We start from the raw sequence: 24,824 nt of genomic DNA, 5'->3' as shown, positions 1-24,824 counted from the left end.
CCATTATAAACAACGCGATCAATATTGGAACTATTTCTTTCTTTCTTTTTTGCATCCACAGAAGGCGACAAAAGTTTGAAGTGAAGAAATGGGAATGCACTGATAATGGCAGACCGAAACAGCAGTAGTAGAAGTAGTGACAGCAAAAGAAGAGACAGACGTACACACATTGAGAATAGAGTGTGTCTTATCGCCAAAGGATGTTTTGATTGAATCTTTGGCTTCGTTCAATTGAGACCAGCTCTCGATTTCCAATGCTTCTTTGGCATCCCGCGCAACAACCGGGTTGCTGTAGGCTTTGGAGAAATATTCCTTCAGTTTGGTCCAATTCCCCTCGGGGTCACCGAGCGCCTCCTATGAGTCGACAACCCCCTTCAAAGGAGGGACAAAGACGCGTGCATTTAGAGCACTAGATACTCCGAGAACCTTATCCTAGTCGAGACCTGCCTGCCATTTAGATCGGGGTGTCAAAGATCATGGGCAGTACTGGACGCATCAGCTGTATGCTTCCCATTGGGGATTGATGGATTCTTGATGGAGCGTTTCGCAACATTTGTATTCTCTTCTATCCATCTAGAGAAAATTGTCTCTAAAGAGAAGTTTCGTATCCCATACGGATGAATATTGGTCAAAGAACTCACTCCATCGACATATTACCCGACTGTCGTACTCCCTAGGCATAGGGAAATGCTGTTCTCAGCTCGCTGGATACGTAAGTGTATCCGTACGATAGTTTTATTCTCAGCACCATGCAGACGCTTTCTGCCACCCAAGATAAATCAGTTGGAAGACTGTATGAGAAAATGAACATGTTGATGAGATACCGGAAATTGTAACGGAACGAGTTACTGGGTCTGATTGGTGAATAACCGCGCTAGACGCGCAGCCGCCGTACTGGAGCTTAGAGGGCAGCTGCCTTCGCGTCTCTGGGGTACCTTCCCTAGTGCTGTCGTACCATCCATCATCACAGCTTCCATCTCACAACCTTCCCCAGCATCATCTATCTTTCTGTTGCTGCTATAGTCAAGCCTATTTTTCATTCAAACTTGTGTGTTCAACGTCTTGTTCTATCACGTTCAATAAAATAGCAGGCTTCATACAGCATCAATATGGCGTCGGGTTACGATAGAGCACTTTCAGGTACGATAGCTTACCCATCTGTTTACTCATGAGATGCTGATTATCGCTTTACAGTTTTCAGGTAAACAAATTATTCTACAGCCAATGAACACAACCATCTAATCTAGTCTAGTCCCGATGGACACGTCTTCCAAGTGGAATATGCTCTAGAAGCTGTCAAACGAGGTAGATACCAACTGCCCAAACCTATCAAACAAAAGAGCTATAAGTTGACCACCAACGAAATCTAGGGACATGTGCCGTTGGCGTCAAAGGAAAAGATATTGTTGTGTTGGGCTGCGAGAAACGATCCGCCATGAAACTCCAAGATACCCGTATCACGCCCTCGAAGATCGGTTTAATTGATACCCATGTCTGCCTTGCCTTTGCCGGTCTGAACGCCGATGCTCGAATCTTGATCGACAAAGCCCGGCTAGAGGCTCAGTCTCACCGCTTGACTGTCGAAGACCCCGTTACGATTGAATACATTACGAAATATGTCGCTGGTGTACAACAACGATACACTCAGAGTGGTGGTGTCCGTCCCTTTGGCATCAGTACTATGATTGTGGGGTTTGATAAGGGAGATGGCACACCTCGTCTGTATCAGACTGAGCCTTCCGGAATTTACTCTGCATGGTAGGACATCATCCTGTGTCGGAGCTGATAAAATCGTCTGTACTAATCACAAATGACTATCATAGGAAAGCAAATGCCATCGGCCGCTCAAGCAAGACTGTCCGTGAATTCCTCGAACGAAACCACAAAGATGATATGGACCGTGAAGCCACCCTCCAACTCACCATCAAGTCGTTATTGGAAGTTGTGCAGACCGGCGCAAAGAACATTGAGATTGCTATAATGGCACCTGGAAAGCCCATAGAGATGCTTCCTACCGAACAAATCGAGTCGTATGTAAAGAGCATCGAAGCCGAGAAACAGGAAGAAGCAGCCAAGAAGAAGACTGGACGGACACCGGGAACCGGAACAGCAGCCATCTTGACCCGGGCAGGCACTACTGGAGAGGGCTCTGAGAGCTAGAGGAGTTACGAGTTATCTGGATTGCAGATGTAATAGAGCAAGGGACAAATATTACAAATAAACGGGTTTGATGTTGTGCACATCGAAATTCTTGTGAACAATGTTTGCTGTAGATGCGCTAATACGCCTGATCGCGATGATAATAGCTATAAATGAGAAGTAAACGCCGTGTCGAAGAGTATGTATTTGGATATTGAGATTCATTTCGTCGTTATCGCCTCGTGGATCTCAATTATCCCAATCTGTCTGCCGCATCTTTAATGTTGAATATAGATCGTTCCGCATCACCTCGAACACGGTCGTCTTTGAGCATTCTTTACGCGAAGATAAGTCAGTAGTTAATAAAAAGGAAGAATAACAATAGAGAAGTTGATACGCACCTCGCGTCCATACGGACATCGTCACCCTCCACTTGTAGCGAAGCTTGAGGGGTCTTTGCATCTATAACGAAATGGTTGTCACAGTGCGGGCAATATTCGTCGCTGTGATATCAAATTTCCTTTCAGCCGTTGTTCCAGTTCGCCGGCTTGTCTTGTATGGTTGTTTACCTTTCCTCGAATTCGGATGTGTCTTTGCGGAAACATTTTTTGCATTTCTTGCAGGCAAATGTCTGACCCCTATGTCAGCTACATTTCTTAATCTAAGCATGACCCTCTTTGTTGCATTTACCATATCAAATGATTGAATCAACGGATGAGTTTCCTGCTCCTGGTGACATTCGGCGCAATCGAACCATTTCCGGCCTGTATTTTGTATATCTTGTAAGGAATCGTGGAGACTGATTTAGACGTATTTGGATCGAGTATATGACGACGTACAGCACGGAGATCGAATGGAAACCTGGGCGTTTAGAATGTGTTTACTGCATAGAAAATAGTCAGATTTGTCTATTTCCAGGAATTGTTGGTTTCTCTGTCGGCCGGAAATTTTGGGCACAGCGAGGGGTTGGAGATACGAACCACATTCTGACGAGAAGCCTGTGAGTGAAGCTAAATATCCAGATATATTTCAAATAATCCAAGACAGTTGAAAAAGAATACCAACTCTGACTGAGTATGCTCCGTACTGTCAAGTGGGATGTTCCTGTGTCCGCCCTGGGTACTATTTACCGGTACCGGCCAATCAGGGGGCCTTCCTTCCGCTTAGCTACGATCTACCGGTACGGCGGTCTAGTCTTGATAGTCTGCGCAACTGCCGTGAACTACATAGTTGCCTTTCTTCCCTTTATTGTTTGATATTTCACTTCATCCTAATCTTTCTGCTATTTTGAGAGGAATCCTTGGTTTCGCATCTTGTCTCAGATCATACAACGTCCAATTATATCTTCACTCCTCGCGTCGAAGCCAGGATGGCATAGCGAGAAGCAATGTAAGTAAATTCACTAAAAGCTCCTACTCCACCACCGAAGCCATGGCCGTCGTCATCCCCATTTACAAACGCGCGGACACGGCGGGGCCTTGTCTCCTTCATATTTGAACTCCCTAGAATAACCTCTGTTAGCAACAGTTTCATACAGGTGCCAGCTTGAGAAATACAGAGTATATTCCACTCTGCGACTCCTTTTGACTCAGGTGGAACCTTTCCGCATCTAAGCCACCCCGCCGACGTGTGACCGATTGGATTGCTGAGTTTGAACCGAACTATAAACACGGCTTTCTCTTGACTGTGTACATCCGGAGAGAACATAGAACATATGTTTCGGCTCTATTTGAGCCAAGTTGAGCCTCAGGGACATGGCTGAAGATAGGAAAGGGGTTGAAGGAACCGATGAGGCGCATCTGGCAAGTTGAAATATTTCGCAACAGAAGCGGTCTACGCTCATCTAACCGTTTTGTGTACAGAAACCGGTATCATCTCTGTTGTCTCATTTCGAACATCTTTCATATTCTAGGAATAAATCACCTACGGCCGGATCGAATGACGAACGGACCCCCCGCCAAAGATTCGATCATTTGGATGATACACAACCAATAGTTCGTGCATCTCTGGACTTACCACGCCCTCATCTACCCTGGGCGGTCAGCGGTGGCTCGGAAAATGGACCGGTATCTGCCATCGATAGAACATCAAACCCTCCTTGGGCGGATTCGAAGAGAGAAAGGTCCCCTGGCTCTCGTCGGTTTGGACGGCCCCTGTCGATGACCTTCCGTAATGCGCCGCAGATAACACCAAGCTTGACTGTTGAATCCCCTCGTTCTCCTCCTCGTGGAGTCAATGGGCACAGTGGCGGACAATGGCCTTCTTTCAATCGAGGAAACTCCGACCTTACTCCCATGACGAAACCAGGGGCGCGAAGTCCACCAGGTCCAATACGCCCAAGGGATCCCGCATCTCCCTGCGCAAGATCAGTCGGCGCTCCTCGAGTATCACGAGAGCCTTCACCCACTGGTTCTGTAAAGAGTTCTTCTGTTCCTCCCCCGGTCAATAGAGCAGAGAAGCCGAAGATTCCGGCCAAGCCGGCGAACATCTCCCACCTAGATGTTCGCGCACTTACCCCTACCCAGGAACCAACCCATCCTACAACAGCCCAAATCTCGCCGTTCAGTACACCTCCAAGTAGTCCTGAAAAGCTCCAAACCAAGGCAGATCCCCCACCACGCAAATCACCCCTTATTTCAAGATCACAGTCGACAACTCCTGAGCCATTTTCTTTGCCGCCTCCCGTTGACAGAAGCACCCGCCCAAATCTAACCACAATTCAGTCCACCGATACTAGAAGCCGGCCACCTGCAGTTACTTCACATCCAGCCGACACAAGAGAGTTTGGCTTCACAAGGCGGAACACTGGCATTTCACCTTCGAAGCATTCGAGATCAGCTAGTCAAATAGTTTCACCCGTGCGTGATTCTAGATTACCCGAGCCAGTAGCTTCGAAAAAGTTGTCCAACAATGATCGGCCCGAGTTGCGTCCTAGTCTTCCTCCTCGCGATGGTCCTTCAGGCCGGCCGCCGCCCCGTAGTGTCGGACCAAATGAGTCCAGGAATCCCGACTTACCGACTAGAGCATCAGTTGATTTGCCATCGCGGTCCCCCAGGATACCTACTCCAAGTCGCCTTCCGACATTGGAGATGAATACACAATTTGCCCCTCCGCCTCGTAGGCAAACTGCCGCCGTTGGTGGCAAGCTTGTCCCTGATACGCCTCAAACACCAAAAATTCGCCAGTCCCACTCGCAATTTGCAAATAACGACACGTCTAAGCCGACATCGAGAAGCGACTCGAGAGACTCAGAAGACGAAGCGTACCCAGAAGAAGCCCCAGTGTCTAGAACAGACTATCCTGATTCTTCCCAAGTTAACCGTCGTCCTCCGGTTTTCAAAACGGGTCCCCTTACGATTCCAACTCGATATGACACACGTGAGTTTGACGTGTGCGGTAAACATGTATGTACAACCGGCTATTTGACGCGTGTTTGGGATCTCACCACTGGTGAGCAAATCATGAGTATCAGTCATGGAGAAACCGTCAAAGCTCACACGGTCGCCTTTAAGCCTGGAACTGGGCTGGAAGATGAAGGAACTCGTCTGTGGGTCGGTACCAGCGTTGGAGAAATCCATGAAATAGATATCAGTACGCAGTCAATTGTCACATCACGATCCTACCCATCGAGACGTGAAGTCATCAAGATCTATCGCCACAAGAAAGAAATGTGGACCTTGGATGATGAAGGGAAACTACTAGTGTGGCCGCCAGACGAGACCGGTACACCAAATCTCCAATACAGCTATGACAACCCCGAGGACCGCGTGGCAAAAGGTCACACATTCTCTATGGTAGTTGGAGATGATCTGTGGCTTGCTACTGGCAAAGAAGTTCGAGTTTACCGTCCCAGTGCTCATGGGGACACATTCCATGTGTTGAAAAAGCCATTAGGAACCAACCACAGTGGCGAAGTCACGTCAGGGACGCATACGACAAAGGACGGCGGCCGAGTCTATCTGGGTCATGCAGATGGAAAGGTTACTGTATATTCTTCGACTGACTTTTCCTGCATCGCATCCGTAAATGTTAGTGTCTACAAGATCAACTCACTGGCAATTGTTGGAGACTACTTATGGGCTGCATACAAAACGGGAATGGTATACGTGTACGACGTTTCGACCAACCCATGGACTGTGAAGAAAGACTGGCATGCTCATGAAAGCCCCGTATGCGGACTTGTGCTCGATCCGAGCTCGTTATGGACAATGAATCGTCTTCAAGTCGTTTCACTTGGGACGGACAATTATCTACGCTTGTGGGATGGCATGTTGGAAGATGACTGGTTGGGTATGTAAATTTTGACTTGTATTGGCGGATTGGTTGCTGACTAGTCTATAGAAACGCGGATGCAAAGCAGAGATGTCGAATATTGCAATTTCAGGGAGATACGAGCGACAATTGTGACTTGGAACGCTGGGGCCTCTATGCCCCGCGACTTGCATGGCAATCCCTTTATTGAGAACGTTATTCACGCAGAGCAGCCTCCGGAGTTATTAGTCTTTGGGTTTCAAGAATTGGTTGATTTAGAGGACAAGAAGATCACTGCCAGTGCGTATATCTTTCCATCTGTGCATTTCAAGGGGACGGAAGCTGATTTTCCACAGAGAGTTTACTTCTAGGGAGCAAGAAACGCGAGCACAATGAAAAAGAGCATATGAGCCGACAGTACCGGGTGTGGCGAGATCATTTGGCGGCTTGCATCAATAATGTAATGCCGCTTGAAGAACCATACGTTCTTCTCCATACGTCTAACCTCATTGGCTTGTTTACTTGTGTTTTTATCAAGCAGAAGGAGCGAGACAGAGTCCGCAACATCAGTGCCGCCGAAGTCAAGCGTGGGATGGGCGGTCTGCATGGCAACAAGGTATGCTTGGTGGAAAGTCTTTTCCGATAGTACATGCTGACATGTATTAGGGAGCACTAATATTGCGATTTGTGCTCGATGACAGCTCAATGTGCTTTATCAATTGCCATTTGGCTGCCGGTCAATCACATACAGCTCACCGAAATAACGACATTGCAGCAATTCTCGAAACAGAATCTTTGCCGGCCGAACATAGCCTCAGTACGCGTACCGACCTTTTCGTGAATGGTGGTGATGGGTCAATGATTCTCGATCATGAGATATGTATCCTCAATGGTGATCTCAATTATCGAATTGATTCGATGTCTCGCAACGTTGTTATTGAAGCGGTACGACAGAATAACCTACCCAAGTTGCTAGATAGAGATCAATTACTTGCGTCTAAACGAAAGAACCCGAGCTTCCGTCTGCGCACATTTACTGAAGCACCGATTACATTCGCACCTACCTATAAGTATGATGTCAACTCGGACGAATATGACACGAGTGACAAGAAGCGATCCCCAGCCTGGTGCGATAGAATTTTGTACCGTGGAGTGGGTAAGGTCAAGCAGACCGAATACCGACGCCATGAAGTGCGAGCATCGGATCATCGACCAGTTAGTGCGTCTTTTAAGATGCGTGTGAAAAGCATTCTAGCCAAGGAACGGGCAGTTGTGTGGGATGCGTGTCAGAAAGAGTTTACAAAGGAGAAGAGGAGACTGGCCTGCGAATCTAGGTCTGTTGCCATTTATTTACCATTTTGAATGCAGCTAACGGTTCGCAGTATTGAGTATTTAGTCAATATCTTTGGCATGGAGCGAGAACAGGCTCGAAAAGTGATTACATCTGGCGGATCGTCAAAGCCAAAGACGTAAATATTTTGATTTCTCTAGATAATGAGATTATGTCTATGGCATAGCATAAGGCGGCTGTTCTACTTATGCATGAAAGTCGGTAGCTTGAGCATTGGTGAAAATGGTGAGGTTCTTTTGATGCTAGTTATGAAAATCTGATGGGCGTACGAAGTATTATGTCAAATATCGCCTTCGGCACAATAATGAAATTATCTGTCTGATTTACGGATGGATCTTCGTTGAAATTTTTTTACTTTGTGTTTGGTTTTCAATGATTATTATTCATAATACTCAGAGGCACATCCTCAACCCTAATTACATGATCCAAATAACTAGTTCCTTATTCATAGGCATTCTCGACTTGTAAGACAAGTCTATTTCTATAAAACATGTCAATCAGCACCTGCCAGAAATTCACAAACTGTGACACCAGCTTCATCGAAACTGCTTTTGTAAGGAGATACATACTTCCTCAGAAGGAATCTACTGTGATTCATCCGATTTGCTGGAGAGCAACGAGAGAGAATAATTTACTTCTATAAGAAACACAATGCCAATCAGCACCCGCTAGAGATTCACAAATGAACGGACACCAGTTTCATGCAGAAACGGTCGGGGAGGGACAGGATACATACTCCACAGCCCTTGCAGGCACACTTGCTGTCGCAGGTGCACTCATTCACGCCCGTGCAGGGGCAGGAGGATCCGCAGTTGCAACCCATTTTGTTTTAGGTAGTAAGGTTTGATATGAGATAGGTTTGGTATGAGACAATATTGGTAAATTGAATAATATAGTGTTCAATTATCTTTGATTTGTTTTGAACAATGAGAAACTAACTGTGAGGGGCAGCCGGAATATATAGCCATAGACACCCGTGGGTGGCAATTCATTCCCGTCATGCTGGCGTCAATGATGGCAGTGAACATGTCATGGTCCATTCTGAAGCAGTCTATGGTATGCGTTCTGACTCGTTCGACCGATTCTTCGGTGTTGTGTTTTCTACTAATGCGGATTAGAGTCGAGATAAAGTAGCATCCCATTACCGTAGTACGTACCAGGTTATCGTGGGAGCTATCTATGGTCCAGTCTCTACCGGCATTTGGGTTACCGGGAGGCTGGAGCGAGTCTAACGACTGCGAATCGGCTCAGGTGACAGCATCCCCCTCGTGACTTGTCAATCGTACAGGCTTGGTACAATGAACGAGGCACGATGCTGCCTGATTGTATTAATACTGTTCTTTTACCTGTACATGTACACACCCAAGTACTTAGCGGACCACATTCCTGGGAGTCTTGGGAGTCGAGACAGCTCATGGCAGATGACCCGTACCGTAAGTTACCCGTCCATTCAAAGATCGACTCTGATACTGGATAAATGCCCCTCATGCCCCAGACAGACAGACAGACAGACAGACAGACAGACACGCACACCGTTGATAAGACTATATCAGCCACCATAGAAATAAGATAATATTAAATAAGATAACTTAGCCATTGGATGTCTGAAAGCCACAGGCGGAGCGGACTGAGCGGCCAACGGATTCCGCATCTCTGTGGTTTATTCCATATCCATAAGTATTAATACCTACGATGTTCTTTTGCGTCCTTTCCACCGACGCATTTTGAATTTATTTGTTTTTGTAATTTTCCCACGTTTCGACTATTGTACCGCATTGGGATTCTCAACTATCTGAGAATAAGCCAGTTGTCGTCGGGCTTTGAAGAAAGTGTTCTTGTTCTGTATGTAATATGTAGAGGACAACGACTTCGTGCCGTAGGTAAGTGGAGCTTCTACTCCGCGCCTGCTGCGCTTGGCTGATAGGTACGGATAGAGTGATAAGCTGCTGACTTCCCACTTGCACCACAACGACGAACCAACTATTATATCAACAACAGTCTGCCATTCTTACTTCTTTGCACCTTGCTCTGCTCCCACTACCACCCTCTGCGTGGTTTTGGGTTCTATACTGGACACCACAAAACTATACCATCGTACCCAAACACAAAAGCCTCGGTTGACCTAAACTGAAGCTCGGGCTACGATCTTCCAACAACCACCTACAACGCCTACCTGGTTCTTTCTCGGAGCCAGGCCGAAGGCAACTCGCTCATCTTCGACCTGGCAGACCACTTCTCGCAAGACTCTCCCTCCCCTATCGCCTCCGACCACCCCGAATCCCCTAGCACCACTACCTCTACCTCCGTCGACCTCGACCAACTGATTCCCTCACCACCGCCGATAATTGCAGAACAGCGGGACTCGTTCTCTCAGTATACGGGATATTCCCCTCCTCCTCTACACCCTGCATCCAACGGTAACGGGGTCGATACAAATCCGTTGTCAGAGAATACTTCAACTTCCGTGCCTCGCCTCCGTCGTCGTCGTCGCCGCTCAGAGATTTCGTCCTCGTCCTCGTCTTCCTTCGCATCTGAAATCTCGGATATCGGCGGGAATAGTGACGTGGGAAGCTTCTTTGCACGACCCCCGCTAGCTACCGACATTTCTTCTGCGGGTACCCGTGGAGTACAACGTGCAACAACAGGCCGTGCAGAAGGCCGCCACCCGCCATCCCCCAAACGCAGGCGTTTGTCAAACATGCGGCCTAACAATGGAGATTCAGTGACGACAGCGAATGGACGGTCAGATACATCGAATGGGTTCTTCTCTACGTCGTCGCGCGGGAAGAGCGCTCTGAACGGAAAATCTTCCAATCACCTGCAGAATGGACAGTCAAATACCAATGGGTCGACGAAACCATCAGCAGTATCCTCGTCATATTTTGGGCATGACCGAGAGGAGGTCACCAGGATTTTGATACAGGGGTTATATGATCTAGGCTATAACGGGGCCGCGAGTGCTCTGAGCAGAGAAAGCGGATATGAGCTGGAAAGTCCCTCGGTGGTAGCTTTCAGGAATGCAGTGCTTGACGGACAATGGGCCGAAGCAGAAAATTTATTACTCGAGTCATTTGAGGACGGTCATGAGGCGAACAACGGAGAATGTAAATCTCCATCGTCTTGGGGCAAGCTGGCTCTTGCCGAGACTGCGGACAAGAATGAAATGCTTTTCCTGATGCGACAACAGAAATTCTTGGAATTACTAGAGGCTCGAGATCTGGGGGCTGCGTTGATGGTCCTTCGACATGAGTTGACCCCGTTAAACCATAATATTGCTCAACTTCATGCACTGTCGAGGTATTCGCATTCTTTTGTTATTCAAGAGTGACATAGCTAATATGTATAGTCTATTGATGAGTCCGGTCGAGCATCTCCGAGAGCTATCAGGCTGGGGCGGATCGATTGCATTATCGCGAGAGCTTTTGCTTTCTGATTTGTCGAGTATGTTGTACAACCCCTCTTTTACTTGATCTCGAGGTAGCTAACAAGCTGTAGCTTTTATATCTCCCGCAGTAATGATTCCAGATCATCGGCTGGCTTCTCTCCTGGATCAGGTAAAGAGTAACTGGATCAATCAATGCCTATTTCACAACACTGCGCAACCACCATCGTTATATTCAGATCATATGTGCGACCGCAACGCTTTCCCTCGACATAGCAGTATGCAATTAACGAGGCATTCAAACGAAGTCTGGTATGTTGAGTTTTCCCACGATGGGACAAAGCTCGTTACAGCCAGTAAAGACAAATCCGTTATCATTTATGATGTAACAGACAGATTTTCAGTGATTCACAGATTTTACGAACATAATGACGCTGTTGTGTTTGCTACGTGGAGTCCAGACGACTCCAAGATAATTACATGTTCGCGAGACAAGACGGCCAAAGTCTGGGATGTTCAGGTATGTATCTTTATCAATCAAAGTACTTTCATATACTCATGATTTTAGACCGGCCACTGTTATATGACGATCGAGCACCATTCTGATATAGTCACCGCTGCTGCTTGGGCCCCTGACGGCGAAACCTTTGTCACAGCTTCTATGGATATCAAGGCGCCGCTCTGTTATTGGGGATTACGGTCTCGAAGTCCAATACACGTGTGGCGGGACGGATTCCGAGCACAAGACTGTGCCATCACACCGGATGGAACCCGTTTGATCTCGTCGGATCATGAAGACAAGCTATATGTGTATGATCTTGCGTCACGTGCAGAAGAATACTGTCTCTCGCTCAAGAATCATATCACATCGGTTAGTGTCAGCAATGATTCGAGATATGTTCTACTAAGTCTGAGGAATAATGAAATACAACTTATGGACATTGAAACGACAGAAGTTGTTCGTCGTTTCGATGGACAGAAGCGAGGGGAATGGGTGATTCGAAGTCGGTTTGGTGGTGCCGGCGAGAATTTCGTTGTCAGCGGAAGCGAGGGTACGTCATTACATGGAGAATGGTAATTATTTTGACTAACGCATCGTGTGGTTAGACTCCCAAATTTACATCTGGCACAGGGAGAATGGAGCCCTTGTGGAAGTATTGGAAGGACACACGAAAGGATGTGTCAATGCGATCTCTTGGAATCCGAAGAACCCAAGCATGTTTGCCTCTGCCGGTGATGACTACGTTGTGCGGATGTACGTCAAGTTTCTCTATTTGATAACACTATTTACTGACGATTATAGATGGACACGAGATAACCCCGGCGAAAGTAGTTCTAGCAAAGGCAGATTTTCGAAATCTTCGGATTTTACCCGGACGAGCGCTCTTCGATCAACGACGACGAGCCAACTTTGATCAATAAGATGGTATTAGAATCAGGAGAGTGCCGAGTCCACAATTGGCGACTTGATCATGTTTTGGCGCGGGTTGGTATTTTATATTTATCCGATAGCATCAATGGAGACAATCTCCTCACATATATTGATTTTCCTTCGTTATACATGCATCCTAGGTTTCAAGGTTATTGATGTTATTATTGATTACCTCAACTTTTCAAGTCGGCATTGACAGTGGTAGTTTGTATTTGACAGTTTGAGTTGGTTGCTTTGGCTCTTTTATCTCATCCTAGACATTATCCACGGATCAGCTAGGTAGAATGGCGCTGCAGAAATATTTCCGCATAGCTAGAATTGATCAATTCTGTTTTCTTGACTTTTGAATATATCTACCTAGGTTTTGATGAGTATTTAGTTACAAGCTATGTACTTAGGTCATACATTAACTATTTACAATCCCCGTACTACCCCTGTAGCTTCTAATGCACTCGTAACCGTAAAGCATATCGACGGCGAGAGGGCATAGATAATCTCGCGTCATCCATATTAGCACAGAACAAACGTTAACAAAATCGGAAAAGAGGAGGGGGGATGTATTGCCAACATCTTCACAATAGCCAACGACGCATTTCCGGGCATGGAGACTGAGCTGGGATGTGTGTGATGTCATCGTGGTGATTAGCTGGCTGTGAATAGCAAACATGGGGTGGCTTTCTTGCTTTCTGCAAGTATTTCCTCAGCTTTTAACAGAACGAGAAACGACTTGTTTAGGAGCTAGCTGTAAAATCTGTACTTGTAGAGTTGGAAGATTTTGACTGTTGTGAGGATGACACATGGTAACCCTAATTCTAGGTTTAGGGTACAAGATGAGGAAGATAAGCCATGTAGGAGGGCCCTGCTGCCTGATTGCTTCCAAACCTGACTTCACTTGGCTGCTGGGCATATAGGCTGCTTCTATTCATATTCTTTATTAGAAACAACTGATTGGTTATCGGAATGTCCAATATTGTAACATATACAAGGTACTAACTAATTATCGGCCCGAATGAAGATGACGCTACGTAGTACCTAGGCTTAATATTGGCTCAGCTAAGACAGACAAACCACAACAGTCTGACTACCAGTTGAAACTTACTCGCAACAAACAACATTCATCTGTGCAATAATTAGTAAAGCGCATGCTTGGTCTAGGATTAAGACCTCGACTCAAGGTCCGCCCGTCTCTACTGGACTTGCTGTCGCATAACAAGCCGTTCCTAGAGCTGGTTGATTCTGCCGAAGCAGTTACGACAGCTTCTCCACCTTTGGACCTGGACCTGCCACCACTGCCCGCAACTCCAACTCCAACTTCAACTCCCACCTCCTCCGCCTTTATCAACTCCCACGACTCACCAATATCCTCTCCAACACATACCTCACCGTTGACCGCAGACAACGTCCCCGCTGAAATTATTGTCGAGCTGCAACCTCCTTCCTTGCCGTCGCCGTCTCCCTCACCTCCACCCGTCATGGCGCCCTCTGACAAAAAGCAGAACGACGATGAACAGCTCGGCGCCGTCTTTTCTATTTCCGGTCCCGTCGTGGTGGCCGAGAAAATGATTGGTTGTGCCATGTACGAGTTGGTGAGTGTCCTCGTCGTCTGCTGACTTTTTCGAGCTATTCAGCCAAAAAGCTAATGTATCGTAGTGTCACGTCGGCCATGACCGTCTTGTTGGTGAAGTCATCCGTATCGACGGCGACAAAGCAACAATCCAAGTCTACGAAGAAACAGCCGGCGTCAAAGTCGGTGACCCCGTTACCCGGACCGGTAAACCCCTGTCTGTCGAGCTGGGCCCTGGTCTTATGGAGACAATCTACGATGGTATTCAGCGACCGCTCAAGGCCATCGCAGACTCCTCCGAGAGTATTTACATCCCCCGTGGGATCGCCGTGCCGGCCCTTGACCGCGTGAAGAAGTGGGATTTCAAGCCGACCAAGAAGGTGGGCGATATGATTACCGGTGGTGATATCTGGGGTATCGTCCATGAGAACAGTTTGCTGGATGAGCACAAGATCCTTCTTCCACCTCGTGTCCGGGGTAAAATCACCAAAATAGCAGAGGCCGGAAGCTACACCGTGGACGAGAAGATTTTGGAAATCGAGTTTGACGGCAAAAAATCCGAACATGGTATGATGCACACTTGGCCCGTTCGTGTTCCTCGACCAGTGAACGAGAAGCTTGCGTCCGACTCGCCATTTATCGTCGGCCAGAGAGTGTTGGACTCTCTGTTCCCTAGTGTCCAGGGTGGTACTGTTTGTATTCCGGGAGCTTTCGGTTGTGGTAAAACGGTCATTTCGCAGTCCGTGTCCAAGTTCTCAAACAGTGATATTATCGTCTATGTTGGATGTGGTGAGCGTGGAAATGAGATGGCTGAAGTGTTGATGGATTTCCCAGAGGTGCGTTCGACCCTCAATCTTTCTCAGATCATACTAAGTTTGTAGCTCTCTATTGAAATCAACGGTCGCAAAGAACCCATCATGAAGCGTACATGTCTTATTGCCAACACATCAAATATGCCCGTCGCTGCTCGTGAAGCTTCTATCTACACTGGTATTACAGTTGCCGAGTACTTCCGTGATCAAGGAAAGAACGTGGCCATGATGGCCGATTCCAGTTCTCGCTGGGCCGAAGCTTTGCGTGAAATCTCTGGTCGTCTTGGTGAAATGCCTGCAGATCAGGGTTTCCCTGCTTACCTCGGTGCTAAGTTGGCGTCCTTCTACGAGCGAGCTGGCAAGAGTGTTGCTCTCGGTAGTCCCGAGCGTGAGGGTAGTGTCAGCATTGTCGGTGCCGTGAGTCCCCCTGGTGGTGATTTCACTGATCCTGTCACCACCAGTACTCTGGGTATTGTGCAAGTGTTTTGGGGCTTGGATAAGAAGTTGGCTCAGCGCAAACATTTCCCTTCAATCAACACTACGGTCTCTTACAGCAAATATACCACCATTCTAGACAAATATTACGAAAAAGAGCATCCCGAATTCCCTCGCCTCCGAGACCAGATTCGAGAGCTTTTGTCCAACTCTGAAGACCTCGACCAAGTTGTGCAGCTCGTCGGAAAGTCTGCATTGGGAGATTCGGATAAGATTACTCTAGATGTGGCAGCGCTTCTCAAGGACGACTTTTTGCAGCAGAACGGTTACAGTGACTACGACCAGTTCTGTCCTCTCTGGAAGACCGAGTACATGATGAAGGCGTTTATGGGCTACCACGACGAAGCACAAAAGGCAGTAGCCCAAGGCCAAAGCTGGGCCAAGGTCCGCGAGGCGACTGCAGATATCCAGACAGGTCTGCGAAACATGAAGTTTGAAGTTCCGGATGATGAAAAGGCAGTCTCAGCCAAGGTATGTCCTTATATTCCCGAAAAACTAGAGGTATAAAACTGATTTGCTATTCTAGTACGAGAAACTGCTGTCAGACATGTTTGAGCGATTTGCTACAGTTTCTGATGAGTAGACTGGCTGGGTTGAATAGACACTTTTTTTTTGAGTTGTTATATGGATGGTCAAACGTCTGTAGTATATCTTTTTGCTTGATATTTCTTTGCTACCCAATATTTCCCTGTCAGCATTGTACCTAGTTCTATGATTTTTGTTTAGTATAACCGTACACTGGTCCACATTGTCAAGGCAGCACAATTGTCGGAGGCAAACTGATAATCCAAGCCTGTGCCGCGTCATACGTATCGTCTTGTTGCACGAAACAGTGCAATAACTTGCAATTATGAAGATTGTTATACTCCGAGTAGAAGGCCAAATAATAAATCCGACTTGGACTGCCACAAATGTCAAGTGAGCATATCGTGCCACTTCGTGGACCCTGGATGCCTCCAAAATCAACAGACCCATGACTCCCGGAACACGCTAGGCCTAAAACAGTATAACCACTATTTACCACTACGTACTTAGTTCCTTTGCAAGTTGAGCCTGCCCGAATTGTTGCGGCCTGTGTATATCATCACCCACCATCACCACTTCCCTCTTCGTGTGAATACAATCCTCTCCGAGAATTCTGTTCCAAATCACTACCTAACACCTTATACAGCTGTCACCGCTTATCCTACAGCTGCCCCCCATCAGTGCGACTCGAATAATTGCAGCTACAATACCGCCAGAATGGCCACCGCCCCCCCCTCTGGCTACTCGTGCGCATTCCCCCAATACAGCTCTTGTGACGAATGGATAACAGCCAGCTAACCACCACCACAACAACTACAGAATCAACGTCAACGATCCTGGATTGATCTCCTTGGTGAACAAGCTTCAAGATGTCTTTTCGACAGTAGGAGTATGTGCTCTCCGTACCCCCCTCAATCGAAGACGGTATAGACTGACTCGCTTTCCTCGGCCAGGTACAAAACCCTATCGATTTGCCACAGATCGCCGTCGTCGGTTCGCAATCTAGTGGAAAGAGTTCCGTTTTGGAGAACATTGTCGGACGAGATTTGTGAGTTTATTGAGCTTGAGTACCCGAAGGGACAACTGTTGACTTGATGATAGTTTGCCACGAGGATCTGGAATCGTCACTCGCCGACCCCTGATTCTACAGCTGATCAACCGACCGCCCAATAAACAGCCAAATGGAACGGACGAGGACAAGGCTGTAGAAGGAACTTCCGACAGTGCGGCCAATGTGGACGAGTACGGCGAGTTCTTGCACATCCCTGGACAAAAGTTCTACGACTTCAACAAGATCCGAGAGGAGATTATCCGCGAAACTGAGACCAAAGTCGGTAAAAATGCTGGCATTTCTCCCGTCCCTATCAACCTGCGCATCTACTCGCCGAACGTCCTTACTTTGACTCTCGTCGATTTACCCGGTTTGACCAAGGTGCCCGTTGGCGATCAACCGAAGGATATTGAGAAGCAGATCAAGGACATGGTGTTGAAGTACATTAGCAAACCTAACGCCATTGTTCTCGCTGTCACCGCTGCCAACCAGGATTTGGCCAACTCCGATGGTTTGAAGCTTGCTCGTGAGGTTGACCCTGAAGGTCAACGTACCATTGGTGTCTTGACAAAGGTCGATCTGATGGACGAGGGTACCGATGTTGTGGATATTCTTGCAGGCAGGATTATTCCCTTACGGCTCGGATATGTTCCGGTTGTTAACCGAGGTCAACGTGATATTGAGAACAAGCGTCCTATCTCATATGCTCTGGAGCACGAAAAGAACTTTTTCGAGGGTCACAAGGCCTACAGGAATAAGGCTAGCTACTGCGGTACTCCTTATTTGGCCCGGAAGCTCAACCTGGTAAGCTCAGTTAATTGGGCTGGATCGCATCTGCTGACTTGTTGTAGATTCTTATGATGCATATCAAACAAACACTCCCAGATATCAAGGCCAGAATTTCATCCTCGCTGCAGAAATATACCCAAGAGTTGTCTCAACTTGGCGACTCGATGCTTGGTAACAGTGCGAACATAGTCTTGAACATCATCACAGAGTTTAGCAACGAGTACCGTACCGCTCTAGACGGTAAGAACCAGGAGCTTTCCAACATCGAGTTGTCTGGTGGTGCTCGTATCAGCTTTGTTTTCCACGAGATCTATTCGAACGGTATCAAGGCCATCGACCCCTTTGACCATGTCAAGGATCTCGATATCCGAACAATCCTTTATAACTCATCCGGTTCATCGCCAGCGCTTTTCGTCGGAACTACCGCTTTCGAACTCATTGTCAAACAACAGATCAAGCGACTTGAAGACCCTTCGCTCAAGTGTGTGTCGCTTGTATACGATGAACTTGTCCGAATTTTGAGCCAGCTGTTGAACAAGAACTTGTTCCGTCGTTACCCTATGCTCAAAGAAAAGTTCCACAATGTGGTCATTCAATTCTTCAAGAAGTCAATGGAGCCGTGCAACAAGCTCGTCAAGGATTTGGTCAACATGGAGGCTTGCTATATCAACACAGGTCACCCGGATTTCCTGAATGGTCATCGTGCTATGGCCATCGTCAACGAGCGGACGCAGGGCAGCAAACCAACCCAGGTTGACCCCAAGACCGGCAAGCCACTGCCACCTCGTTCATCCAGTCCTTCATTGGAGACTATCCCTGATGCGAATAAGGATGGCGGGTTCTTCGGTAGTTTCTTTGCATCAAAGAACAAGAAGAAGTTGGCTGCTATGGAGCCTCCCCCACCAACACTGAAGGCATCTGGCACTTTGAACGAGCGAGAGAATATTGAAGTCGAAGTTATCAGTACGTTTCGTCCTTTGATATCGTTTTAATGCAACTTAGCTGACTGATTTTAGAACTGTTGATTACCTCTTACTTTAACATTGTCAAGCGGACGATGATTGATATGGTTCCCAAGGCTATTATGTACACTCTTGTTCAGTAAGTACTACATTATTACTGAGTAACAGCCTTGATCGTTTTGACTTACGTGGAATAGATTCTCCAAAGACGAAATGCAACGCGAACTTCTCGAAATGATGTACCGCAACAACGAACTCGACGATCTCCTTAAGGAAAGCGACTACACCATCCGTCGCCGAAAGGAATGCCAACAAATGGTTGAGAGCCTAACCCGCGCCAGCGAAATCGTCAGTCAAGTTCAGTAAATTCAGCCTAGTCAGTTGGTCACGCCTTTGGTGCCAAGTTGGTAGTAGATAATTAGACGGCTTCCTTTGTCCTTTTCTTTCTGCTTTCTGTTCTCGCGCCTGTTCCTCATGTCCATTATATTCTATGTTGATCTGGGCGACGTTGGAAAAGGGTTAGTTGCATTTGCCTATGTCTTTGGGAAGTGGTTGAGTGCGCATGACGAGTTTGATCATCAATTGATATTATGATTGATGAATGTTCCATGATGACACCTTCGATGTGTATGTTTCCTTTCTTTTATGTCCTATTATCAATGTTGCTATTACATGTTCTAGGAATTCCCCTTGTTTAGCACTGCGTTGTTATTTATTCTACCTATATCAGCTGAATGATTCCATTCCAGTACTAATTCAATCTGATCATACTATTCATATTAGTTGTTAGACAGCCCAGTGCCTAAGTCTTCTTGAGAACTGCATCATGTCGATAACTATAATGCCACCCCTTCGATGTAATATCCTGCCTAATCTTATAATTCTCCTCCGCCAACTTCGGCAGCGACAAATCCAATTCCACAACCAGCGCCCCTTCCTCTTCTGCATCCATACTTTTACCGTCTACCGGCCCAATAAACGGCACGACGACCCTCGACAGACCCAAATAAAAATCTGCAGGACCGGCCGCATTCGCAAATACGATTGCGCACGTATTCTCGAAACAGCGCGATGTAAGCGCAGACTCGATAAAGAGCTGCTCACTATTCGGATTAATTTTCAGCACTTCCTCGCTCACGTCGTGTTTGCCCCAGTACGTAGGCATGATGATGGTCTCCGCGCCCTTTGCGATTAGTTCGCGGAATGCTTCGGGGAACGCGAGATCCCAGCATATCAGCATGCCAATTTTGCCAATCTCCGTATCCAGAACTTCATGGGGTTCGGTGCCGCTAGACGTCAAATATGGACGTTCGGGGTACCAGATATTCTTTTTGCGGTATTTGCCGAGGATGGTGCCGGTTGAAGAAATGAAGTAGGCTGTGTTGTAGAGGGCGTAGCGTTTTTCTGTTTCGTTTGTAGCAGCGGGGTCTTTTGGCTCGGGTATGATCATTGTTCCTGGCACGATGTTGATGTGTAGTTTTTGGGCTAGGTGGCAGTAAGCGTCGAGGTAGGGCTGATTTTGAAAGGCTTGTGTATAGAAGGATGGTGATTCCGGGTCCCAGCCGCAGAGGTGGTATCTTGTATGATATTAACTTAGAAGAGTAAGTTAAGAGGTATCTCCAGGGAGGACGTACTCTGGGAGAACAGCGAGGACGGCGCCATCGGCGGCGGCAGATGTGATATACTTGACGGCTTGGGAGTGATTGTATTCTGGGTCGAGATTCTGTTCGTTATGCCGGTTAGTATGGTTCTTTTATCGTCATGAAGTATACCAGGTTGGCTGATCGTGCGGGGAAGTTGTTGGGCAGGACAGACTTTGATATGCCACTGTATAACGGCCACTTTGTGTACTGGCGCCATGATTAACAGCTGCAATGTATAGTATGTGAGTAGATTGTGTATGTATCTAGGAATGTCAAATGATTGAGGTAGGTGAAAGCAATTAAAGGGTTCAAGTTGTTGAACGAGGCCACTTTCCTCGAGCGGCCAATGGTATTCGCCTGATAAGATAGGACCATAGTTACTAACCAAGTCCTTATCATTTACCTTCGCTATTCTGGGCAATATATATCAAATTCAAAGTAGATAGATAGACTAGTCCACTTGGAATCCCTTGTCTAGAATATTTACTTAAGTATCCAAAGAAACAATGACACTTTCCCGGCAAAACAATCGCCATGTTCTTCAATGTTGACGATTGTTTTGCACAAGCTTGACTGACTGTCGGCTTATCGATAAGAGGTGGTATACGTCATGGAGCGAGTTACCTACGTAGAGTCATGTCCTACATCCTAGGCGCACCATCATTCAGCACTACCAAAACAAACCTGCGAAAGTATCATATTGCGTGGATGACAAGTTCTTACTCTCGCAGCTCTTCCTATTTTACTCCTAGTCATTCATGGCGCGACATGGATTGATAAGTGGAGTCACCCCTGGATGGTTGGGCTGTAGAGCCCCTGGTAATGGCCATCGAGCCGTGGCAAGCATGGTGGATGGGTATTCGAGACCTTCTTTATCGTTGGGAAAACCCACGGCGTTTTGGTACACTTTCTCATTTCTATGGTGTACAAAAAAAAAGAAAAAAGAAAACCCTCCCCAGCAGGGAGTCGAACCCTGTTCTAGCGCGGGTTGCTGCAATTGCAGTGACAAGCGCCAATCATGACCGGTAGACCACTGAGGATTAGGGCATAGGGTATCTTTTGACGAATGATCTGAGACGCAACATTTGTGTACATTAATTACTACGTATTCTACACGTTAATTACAGAGCGATAAGCAGGCAGCGCCGTACAAGCCGATTTGTTTGGGCCGTATTAGAATCACGTAGGCCGATGCTAGTCTGCAGCCGCATGGAGGAATACGAAATGTCTCGCATTTCGCTTGTCATAACTCGGATAACTTACCTTTTTCATACTAAACAGTATCCAATGTGTACATTTAGTCCCTGCTTACTACAGAGTAGTGGCCGCTTGCAGCTCAAGTTTCACATTAGCGCGGAACTGTTACTTGCATTTAGCTACAGCATGACTCGAGACCGTCAGGGCTTCACAGATGGCTTGGTTTAGTGTTAAATCTAGGGCTCTCAATGGTGGGGCAATATCTTTGGTCTAGAATTCATCTATTTTTGTCTGTCTAGGCACGCTTCTCAACTGGACGTTTAATTTACTGGGGCACAAGTACAATGCAGACTTGTCGTCGGAATGGCGCAAATCGGACGAAACTATCCTATCACGATGGCCGTAAATAAATAGTGGACACAGGTGTACGTATGTTTATATAACAAATTATAGTCTGATTGACATGTCCGAGTGGAGCACCTCCGAGTGGCAGAAACAGGAAATACGTAACATTGAAATATGCTGCCTGCCCTTGCTACCTTGCATCATCGATTTTCTCTCCTGCATCTATCCATTGCTACTGCACGGCCGGTATACTCTGTAGTAATCATCTAGTTACTTTATCGTACACTAGCTGGATTATATAATATCACGTGGAATTATATCTATCTGATATTGAATACACCCGAACCCTCCCTCCATAGGGTTTGAGGACCGTCAGAATGGCATATCAAGGGCGACAGACGCAATACCCAAAATCAGACACCCCGCCATACGCCGACAACATCGCCCTCAACTCCGCTATAAACAGTCAATCGCCCGCTAGGATATCGCAATACTCCAGATTCGACCCTCGAGGATGGAGAACCCGCACAAAGCTGTTTGCCGCTGGTGGTGTGGTGGTGATTCTAATTGCGGTCATTGTCGGCGCATACGAGGGCGTGAGAGCGAATCGGTACCCAAACTATTCGGCATTGAGTTATTCGTTGAAGGATACGTATGAGGGAGAGAACTTTTTTGATAATTTTTGGTATTGGTCTGATGCGGATCCGACGGGGGGTTTCGTTGTGTAAATTCTCCTCTCTCTTTTTGTCTCGCTGCCGGACAGAAGGTTGATTGTATTAGATACCTCCAACGAGCAAACGCAGTCTGGTCCAATCTCACGTATGCGACGAATGAATCCGCCTTCATCAAAGTTGATACCAGTTACCTCAACACCATCGGAGGGCGCAACTCCATTCGCATCCAATCCAACAATACATACAATGACGGCCTGTTCATCTTTGACATCCTCCACACACCGTATGGTTGCGGCACATGGCCTGCTTTGTGGCTTTCGGATTCAAGCAATTGGCCTACCAATGGCGAGATTGATATCATCGAAGCTACCAACAATGGTACATGGGGGAACAGTATGACTTTGCATACAACAGACAGCTGCAGTATGAGTGTGAAGCGCAAGGAAACGGGTAAAGTGACGTCGACAAATTGCTACAACGGCACAAACTCGAACGAAGGCTGCGGCGTGTCGGGTACTACTGCTTCCTATGGCCCGGAATTCAACAAAAATGGCGGCGGAGTGAGTATCCTCACGAGTTTTTGGAGAGCTGCAATACTAATACTTGTCAAGGTCTATGCAACCGAACTTCGCGATGCTGGTATCCGTATCTGGTGGTGGCCTCGCAACTCCATCCCGGCCGACATCACCAACGGCAGCCCTGACCCATCCACCTGGGGTGAGGCAACAGCGGACTTCCCATCAACTGACTGCAGCATTTCGTCTCACTTCCGAAATCAGAGTATCATTGCCAACATTGATCTGTGCGGATCATTGGCTGCCGCGAACAAGTACTACGTTGACGAAGCTCAGTGTCCGAGTAATTGCACCGCATACGTGGCGGCGAATCCCAGCGCGTTCACAGAGGCGTACTGGGAATTCAAGAGTTTCAAGGTCTATCAGTCTTCCTGATGATTGACCCTTTCTTTTCTTTTCTCTTACTTGCATCATTTATCGTTGATATGAGAGAATTGGAAGTAATGACATAATGAGATAGGATTATTCTTACAAGGGCAACTCAAGGGCTATAGAATGTTTTGCTATGATATTTTTGTTTGCCAAGCGCCACCACTATTTGTGAGATGACGCTTGGTTTGATTTCATCTTTCACTTTGCCTAATAGATTATTCAGAGGTGGTGGCGGACACGTTATCTCGAACACCGAATAATTCAAGTCAGGACTATGCTTATTTGCCATTATTATCGAATCCATGATCAAGCCAGAAGTCACTTGTTCATGCCACCATATGGTATCTGTAGTATTAGGGGCAATCATGATGTCAAACTCTATCATAAGGCGAGTCTGGGCGACGCAAAAATGTCTATAAAGATAGCAAAGAGTCCAGCCCAAACCCAACTCGGAATCATACAAACTCAAGAAAACAATCAAGGCTTCCAAAAGTCAAAAAAAAACAACCAAAACAAACAATTTGCAAAAAAAAGTGATCTTGTTAAGATCCACTCAACCAAAACAATTAGCAAGATGACTAGCAACACCTATGGCAGTAGCTACGCCACCGACCCCTACGGTACCAATACCTACGGCACCAACACTTACGGCACCACCGGTCGCTACGGCACAACCACCGCCGCTGGTGACTACGGGGGCACCAGCTACAGCACGTACGGCGACACCACCGGCGGCGGCGCAAACCGCACTACTTACGACCCAACCACTGGCGCCTATGACCAGCACATCGATTATGATGCGGATGCCAGCACCCGCCGCCATCACCGCGAGCAGATGGACGAGTCTGGACGATACTATCATCGCGATGTAGATCGGGATACGTCTGGATTGGATAATACAACTCGCGTGCATAAGGAGTACTCCAATCCTAATACCGGGACGAGTTATTCGAGGGATTCGGCCTATGATCGGAATAATTTGGTTTGAACGGTGGATTTGATGAAGATGGGGTTTGAGGGGACGTATTTGAGGTGATTTTTAGCATGGCGCGTCGAGTTGAGTTTGATGAGAGGAGTGATTTCGAGGGGATGATAGCGGATTGTGTGGAGGAGTTGGGAGATGCGAAGATGATACATTTGCTTTCTGTTTCCGTTCATTCTTTTGTTTTGCATTTTTACATTGATAGATTGATCCACTGGATTAGCCTTCTAGTTCAGTGGATCTTGCATAATGTCTTGCTGCCTGCTTTTGTAAATATGGTGGG

The 24,824-nt window shown here is 47.0% G+C and overlaps 9 protein-coding genes across 9 annotated transcripts; 7 read left to right on the top strand and 2 right to left on the bottom strand.

Annotated features, from left to right (window-relative positions):
• Window positions 1-1,109: 1,109 nt before the first annotated feature.
• Window positions 1,110-2,160, top strand: EYB26_004176 (uncharacterized protein; the record flags this gene model as incomplete). Its single annotated transcript, XM_054263470.1, has 5 exons — window positions 1,110-1,140; window positions 1,195-1,201; window positions 1,253-1,305; window positions 1,371-1,758; window positions 1,824-2,160. 5 exons carry the CDS (start codon window positions 1,110-1,112, stop codon window positions 2,158-2,160), a joined length of 816 nt encoding a protein of 271 aa, XP_054119445.1.
• Window positions 2,161-2,392: 232 nt separating this feature from the next.
• On the bottom strand, window positions 2,393-3,124 carry EYB26_004175 (uncharacterized protein; the record flags this gene model as incomplete). Its single annotated transcript, XM_054263469.1, has 6 exons — window positions 2,393-2,474; window positions 2,541-2,642; window positions 2,709-2,770; window positions 2,830-2,903; window positions 2,979-3,022; window positions 3,120-3,124. 6 exons carry the CDS (start codon window positions 3,122-3,124, stop codon window positions 2,393-2,395), a joined length of 369 nt encoding a protein of 122 aa, XP_054119444.1.
• Window positions 3,125-3,893: 769 nt separating this feature from the next.
• Window positions 3,894-7,863, top strand: EYB26_004174 (uncharacterized protein; the record flags this gene model as incomplete). Its single annotated transcript, XM_054263468.1, has 6 exons — window positions 3,894-3,941; window positions 4,002-6,429; window positions 6,481-6,690; window positions 6,747-7,006; window positions 7,057-7,724; window positions 7,773-7,863. 6 exons carry the CDS (start codon window positions 3,894-3,896, stop codon window positions 7,861-7,863), a joined length of 3,705 nt encoding a protein of 1,234 aa, XP_054119443.1.
• Window positions 7,864-9,162: 1,299 nt separating this feature from the next.
• On the top strand, window positions 9,163-12,538 carry EYB26_004173 (uncharacterized protein; the record flags this gene model as incomplete). The annotated part of the gene is made up of 8 exons (XM_054263467.1): window positions 9,163-9,174; window positions 9,549-9,583; window positions 9,875-11,038; window positions 11,088-11,182; window positions 11,237-11,643; window positions 11,692-12,175; window positions 12,231-12,378; window positions 12,427-12,538. The coding sequence occupies 8 exons, from the start codon at window positions 9,163-9,165 to the stop codon at window positions 12,536-12,538; spliced, it is 2,457 nt and encodes an 818-aa protein (XP_054119442.1).
• Window positions 12,539-13,697: 1,159 nt separating this feature from the next.
• Window positions 13,698-16,009, top strand: EYB26_004172 (uncharacterized protein; the record flags this gene model as incomplete). The annotated part of the gene is made up of 4 exons (XM_054263466.1): window positions 13,698-14,141; window positions 14,206-14,955; window positions 15,001-15,897; window positions 15,953-16,009. 4 exons carry the CDS (start codon window positions 13,698-13,700, stop codon window positions 16,007-16,009), a joined length of 2,148 nt encoding a protein of 715 aa, XP_054119441.1.
• A 659-nt stretch (window positions 16,010-16,668) lies between these two features.
• On the top strand, window positions 16,669-19,119 carry EYB26_004171 (uncharacterized protein; the record flags this gene model as incomplete). The annotated part of the gene is made up of 7 exons (XM_054263465.1): window positions 16,669-16,697; window positions 16,771-16,840; window positions 16,905-16,999; window positions 17,053-17,806; window positions 17,854-18,754; window positions 18,808-18,892; window positions 18,951-19,119. The coding sequence occupies 7 exons, from the start codon at window positions 16,669-16,671 to the stop codon at window positions 19,117-19,119; spliced, it is 2,103 nt and encodes a 700-aa protein (XP_054119440.1).
• Window positions 19,120-19,555: 436 nt separating this feature from the next.
• EYB26_004170 (uncharacterized protein) lies at window positions 19,556-20,613 on the bottom strand (the record flags this gene model as incomplete). Its single annotated transcript, XM_054263464.1, has 3 exons — window positions 19,556-20,330; window positions 20,388-20,476; window positions 20,569-20,613. The coding sequence occupies 3 exons, from the start codon at window positions 20,611-20,613 to the stop codon at window positions 19,556-19,558; spliced, it is 909 nt and encodes a 302-aa protein (XP_054119439.1).
• Window positions 20,614-22,315: 1,702 nt separating this feature from the next.
• EYB26_004169 (uncharacterized protein) lies at window positions 22,316-23,562 on the top strand (the record flags this gene model as incomplete). The annotated part of the gene is made up of 3 exons (XM_054263463.1): window positions 22,316-22,662; window positions 22,719-23,172; window positions 23,224-23,562. The coding sequence occupies 3 exons, from the start codon at window positions 22,316-22,318 to the stop codon at window positions 23,560-23,562; spliced, it is 1,140 nt and encodes a 379-aa protein (XP_054119438.1).
• A 571-nt stretch (window positions 23,563-24,133) lies between these two features.
• EYB26_004168 (uncharacterized protein) lies at window positions 24,134-24,547 on the top strand (the record flags this gene model as incomplete). The annotated part of the gene is made up of 1 exon (XM_054263462.1): window positions 24,134-24,547. One exon carries the CDS (start codon window positions 24,134-24,136, stop codon window positions 24,545-24,547), a length of 414 nt encoding a protein of 137 aa, XP_054119437.1.
• Between the last annotated feature and the right edge of the window lie 277 nt (window positions 24,548-24,824).

The sequence above is a fragment of the Talaromyces marneffei genome, chromosome 3, assembly GCF_009556855.1.
Source record: "Talaromyces marneffei chromosome 3, complete sequence".
In the NCBI taxonomy this organism is placed as follows: domain Eukaryota; kingdom Fungi; phylum Ascomycota; class Eurotiomycetes; order Eurotiales; family Trichocomaceae; genus Talaromyces; species Talaromyces marneffei.
Note: the sequence above shows the minus strand (reverse complement) of the source record. Positions and strands in the feature narration are given on the sequence as shown.